A 5,192-nucleotide genomic window follows, 5' to 3' on the forward strand; every position below is an offset into this window, starting at 1 on the left:
AATTTTTAAATATTGGGGTTCGAATTGAAAAAACCCAAAAACTTCAGGAAGTTAAAGTGAATTTTTCCCTTGATAATAAATGCTTAATCTGGTTGGGGTCGTGAGATACAAATTAAAAAAATTTGTGCGCCACGAAATACAAGTTTTATGTTACCAATTAGCATTCAAAAGTAGTCTCTCCAGTATTCCCAAGGAACTTAATTGACAGGCTGATGTCTATGTGAAAATCATATACTTTTTTATTGTAATAATAAAGTTAAAAAAATAAAAAAATAAAAAAAATAAAAAAAATTATCATTAAAACATGTATTTCTCAAACACATGTTATTTTTAAAAACGAAGTTGGATAAAAATTTTCCAATTTAGATTGCATGGACTCAGATTCCATGCATATTACACAAATGACGCAAAAAAACTAAAAAAAAAAAAAAAAAAAAGTTGAAATGACAAATCACAAGAGGACGTTAAAGCTAATTACATGAATCATCAACCAAGCCCGTGGACAAACCAGTACACGAGCCTCTCTGCAAATGGAAGCCCGTGGACAAACCAGTACACGAGCCTCTCTGCAAATGGAAGCGGTGGACGATTGAGCATGAGTGGCTTGAGGACCACGATCCAGTCTGGCGTCTTGCCAACGAACCATTCTACATAAGAGTTGGGTCAGGAGCTTTCCCTTTTAGAAGAAAGGCGTCGACAAGTTTGTTTCGCCTCCTACTCACAATATATACGAGGTATTGAAACAACATAGGCGAGAAGACGCAAAACAAAATAAAATTGTTCCATATCCACGACAGTCCAGGTGAAATATCGTTGGTATTGGGAGATATGATGCATATTGAGGCGATAAAACACAGAGAGAGGGTATAAAGGGGTAGGCAGAACATTCGAGATCCAAAACCAGCGGGGAGGAGGAGCAATATTGTAAAGACTGTTACAAAAAAGGATATAACATTTAAACCCGCGAGTATAGGGAAATCTGTGTTCTGCATCACTGCTGTTCCTGCATGGTGCGAGATTATTGATCCGGCTGGAGGAGGCCCTGTGGCGTTGTTGTTTGGTGTAGTGTAATTATTGGTTTCACGATATTTGGTTTCTTGCCAAACTCCTCCAGGGGGGGCGATTACTGCTTGGAAGGAGATTGTGACAAGCAGCGCAGCCACCACCAACAGGACATTCCGCAAGTCATTTGAGATTTCCGTTGACAGCCGGAGAAAAATTATGTACAACTGGTCCTCAATGTTGACAGGAGATTTGAAGTAATATGCATTGGATTCAAAACTCGGACAACAGTAACTAAAATATCTGGCACGCCGCAGCATTCGCTTTATCTCTTGGTTGTCCCCTTGCAACATGCCAAGCGCTGTACAACCCCATGAATTCTTGGCGTTTATATCAATTGTATACCGCCAAAAGAACCACCTAAATCTCAATAACAATTTCACAATCTGCATCATATAAATTAATCTGCACAATCACTCATCCCATATATGTATATATACATAGAAAGCAAATGCTAAAACAAACTTGAAAAATGGACCAAAAAAAAAAATTGATACTAAATTTAAGAGATTAAAAGAAAAACATAAAGTAGAAAAAGGGGAACTTACCTTGGTTTGATTTTTGGATACTGCAATGTGCAAAACAGTGTTGCCTTCATCATCTTTCCAGTTCAGCAACTTAGTCTCCCACCGTGAGGCATTTCTAAACCAGGCCCGCCGAAGCCATCCTAGTAAGACCCGAACAACATCGAACATATTGCTTTTTAAGGCAATATGCAGGACAGTCTCTCCTCGATTTGTTACATCTTCAATAGATTTGGGACAAGCTTTTAGAAATTCGACCAAAACATCATCGAGGTTTCCTATTTGAGCTATGCAATGCAAAGGTGTCAAACCCTCCTTTCCTTTGACACGAACAAGGTCTTCATCAACATAAACAAGCCGGAGCGCCACTTCGGTTCGGTTATTTTGCAAAGCAACGTGAACGGGGCTGAACCCATCTTCGTTAAGCTTCTTAGCAAATGATGGCTTTAAGGTCATGATTTCCATGGCAAATTGGATTTGCCCTGCGGATGCAGCTGTGTGCAAAGGAGTCTCAACAAATGGAATCTCGTCTATCCTATCCAAAACTTTTGCATCGCTCCGTATGAATGCATACAGGGCATCAATGTTTCCTTGCTGAGCAGCATCCCTCAAACTCTGATCCACTCCTAAGATAGTGATAGCCCCCATACTCTCATCCATTCCTATAAGATAGTGACAGGATCAGTAAGACAGTTAAAGGAGATTGCTTTAAAGCTTTAAAATGTTGAGAATAGACTACTATAGCGGAAATGAGAAGATTGGCCATCATATCCATTTATAGTAGGATTGGATATCAGACCTGCAACGAGTTAATTTTACGTTGTTTCCCAACAATGAAGCGTAAAGCACATCGTGCGCTTGGAATCTTAATCTTATGGGTTTGTCCACATTTGCTTTTGTTTGGTTTTTTTTTAGTGTCATTGTCATAAAAAAAAAATAAAAAATAAAAAAAAAAACAAAACAAAACAAAAATGTGATTTGATAATTTATTATTGTGTAGTCTATAAAGTCTGTATGAAGATGATGTATCTTAATTTTTTCTTTCCCAGTGAAGGAGACGTCGGATCCTCTAAGGCGATGCTTTTATAGAAAGGTTTCTCGATATAATTTTTATTTTTCAATTTATTTTCTAATCTAAGACGGTTCTTGACACATGGACACCATGGTGACACGTAATGTATCACTACATGCATTAATTATTCCCTTTTTATTATATTCTCTTCTTTTCTAATTATTATATTCTCTTCTATAAATAACATTCTTTAATTTGTTTTATTTTTAACACTCATGCAGCATAAAACACACTAGTTCAAGAAGTTGATCGGTTAATCCTTACAGATATGCCTAGCTAATTGCCTATAGGAATCCATAGGTACAAAAAGGAAAAGGAAAAAGAAAAAGGGAACCTCTGGAGACTTGAGCGGAGAGGGAAGAAGTATTCCTATATATAATAATTAAGCATTTGCATCCCTCCGAATCAATACACAGCTAAAGGAAATGCCTTTAAATGATGAGAAGATTGGAGCCTTACAGCACTGTAATAGATGTACACGCATGATCACTACTGAAGCAACGTTGTTTGCGGAGAATCATGTGTAAATTAGGGATGTTTGCAGTTTGCTGGATGGAGCTCTTTCGGATTCATATCATGTGCGCCTCGGATTGTCTGGTCTGGTGGGTCACTCGTACTTTGCTTCTTCTTCTTTATTCTTCTTTTTCTGGGCAAAGTTGAAAGTTCAAATCATGGAATAATAACCATATATATATAACACCACCGTGACCAAAAAAAAAAAAAAAAAAGAACCTCTAGAGACTTGAGGGGATAGATTTTAGGTATTCTTAGCTCTGGAGGAGTTCATCACTCAACTCATAACGAAAAGTGGGCTTAGGCCGAAAAAAAAAAAAAGTGTGGGTTTAGTGGGCTAAAAAGTGAGAAAACATAAGTAAACTTTTTGGGCTTGGGCTGATCCGGGCAACCTTTCCCAGCTTGACATATTGTGAAGTTATTACATTCTTACCTACGTACCTGGAAGTGGAACCCATATATATATAATATGATGATGACAGAGATTCCATTAACTATCTCATGAAAGAAGACAGAAGTTGTGTTTGATGAAGCTGAATTCTGTTACATCATGCGCTGTCATTGCTGTCGACATTAGTAGCACTTTACTTGCATTTTATTCATTTAGCTTTCTAATTTTATATTCCAAGTCGTCCGTCGTTGGATTTTTGACAGCAACCCTTTAAATTAATAAACTGCATGCAACTTGCTAGGGAATAGGTACGTGTATATGTCATGTCAGAAGGGTAGCTGAACCAAAAAAAAAACAAGTTGAATTTAAGACGGGCCTTGCATATCTTTAGCTGCATGTGACACAAGATATGCAAGTTGAGTATATAAAATAAGACACATGCACAAGATATTCCCATTAGATTATGATTAGAATGATGGCCGGAGGCTTTAAGATGGAATTTAATTAAACGAAATTATATATATTGACAGATTAACAGCTGACATCTTATATATCTAATGTTATCGTAGTCTATTTGCCGTTTTGTGACAGCATCCTTCTGCAGATACGTAATTAATAATGATTTGATAAAATGATTTGTAAAGGAAGAAAGCAATGACAACATGCAAGAGTTAATGTAGAATGAGCTTAGTACGTCTACTTAGCTGATCAGATCGAAATTAATACAATTCATACTCATTTATATTGTCTAGCTACCTCACGTAGGTTTATATAGCGTATTTTAGTCGGGGTATATATAGCTCAATTAGCTAAAGATTAAATTTCATAAAACGGAAGCCACTAAATCAAATTTCCTTCCTCTTTTTTCTCCTCTTGTGCAGACATGTCAACAAAATATATAGCGTGTTTTAAGTACTTACACTTTTTAAAAGAAGAAGTAATTGACATTATTCGTCACTTAAAACACGTCATTGTATTCGTTAAAAAAAAAAAAACACACGTCATGTCATTAGTGTAACAATATGGTTATGATAAATGAGTGCGGAGAGTAATATTAATTATTTATTTCGATGTTAGGGTTTTAATGGTGATAATTAAAGACATTTTAATAAACCAAATAATAAAGCAAAGAGGGGGGGGGGAAGAGGGGGCATGGGAAGAGCGATGACTTGATGATCAGATAAACAGCTGATACTAATTAATACGACACCTACTTGTCATTTGCAAAAGAAGACGTGATCCTTAGAGATTTAATATGTTTGAGAAAGCAACTTAGCATGAGTATATTGGAATACATTATTCTCAATCAACTCTAAATCAAATAAAATTTAAAATGTCTTCTTTCTTTTTTTATAATATATATATATATAGAGAGAGAGAGAGAGAATGAAATCGTGAATTCAAGATTCAATGGGGGTTTATGTGTAATTTATCAGTAAAAAATATGATATATGTTTCTTTTGGTTTCATTATGATCATGAGCCAATTAAGTGAAAGATATTTTAGAATTTATATATATGTGGAGTCACAATCTGTCCTTTGTAATATTGTTGGATTTCAAAGAAATCTGTAAACTAAGATCTCATGTTAGACCATTGAATAAAATAAACAAAGAGACGACATACTTGTA

At 35.8% G+C, this 5,192-nt stretch overlaps 1 protein-coding gene across 1 annotated transcript; it reads right to left on the bottom strand.

Moving 5' to 3' along the window:
* Window positions 1-1,364: 1,364 nt before the first annotated feature.
* On the bottom strand, window positions 1,365-2,246 carry LOC132174208 (ankyrin repeat-containing protein BDA1-like). Its single transcript, XM_059585899.1, has 2 exons — window positions 1,611-2,246; window positions 1,365-1,422 (listed from the first exon to the last, which is right to left on the bottom strand). The coding sequence occupies exons 1-2, from the start codon at window positions 2,244-2,246 to the stop codon at window positions 1,396-1,398; spliced, it is 663 nt and encodes a 220-aa protein (XP_059441882.1). The 3' UTR covers window positions 1,365-1,395.
* Window positions 2,247-5,192: the final 2,946 nt, after the last annotated feature.

Source organism: Corylus avellana, chromosome ca3, assembly GCF_901000735.1.
Source record: "Corylus avellana chromosome ca3, CavTom2PMs-1.0".
Taxonomy (NCBI): domain Eukaryota; kingdom Viridiplantae; phylum Streptophyta; class Magnoliopsida; order Fagales; family Betulaceae; genus Corylus; species Corylus avellana.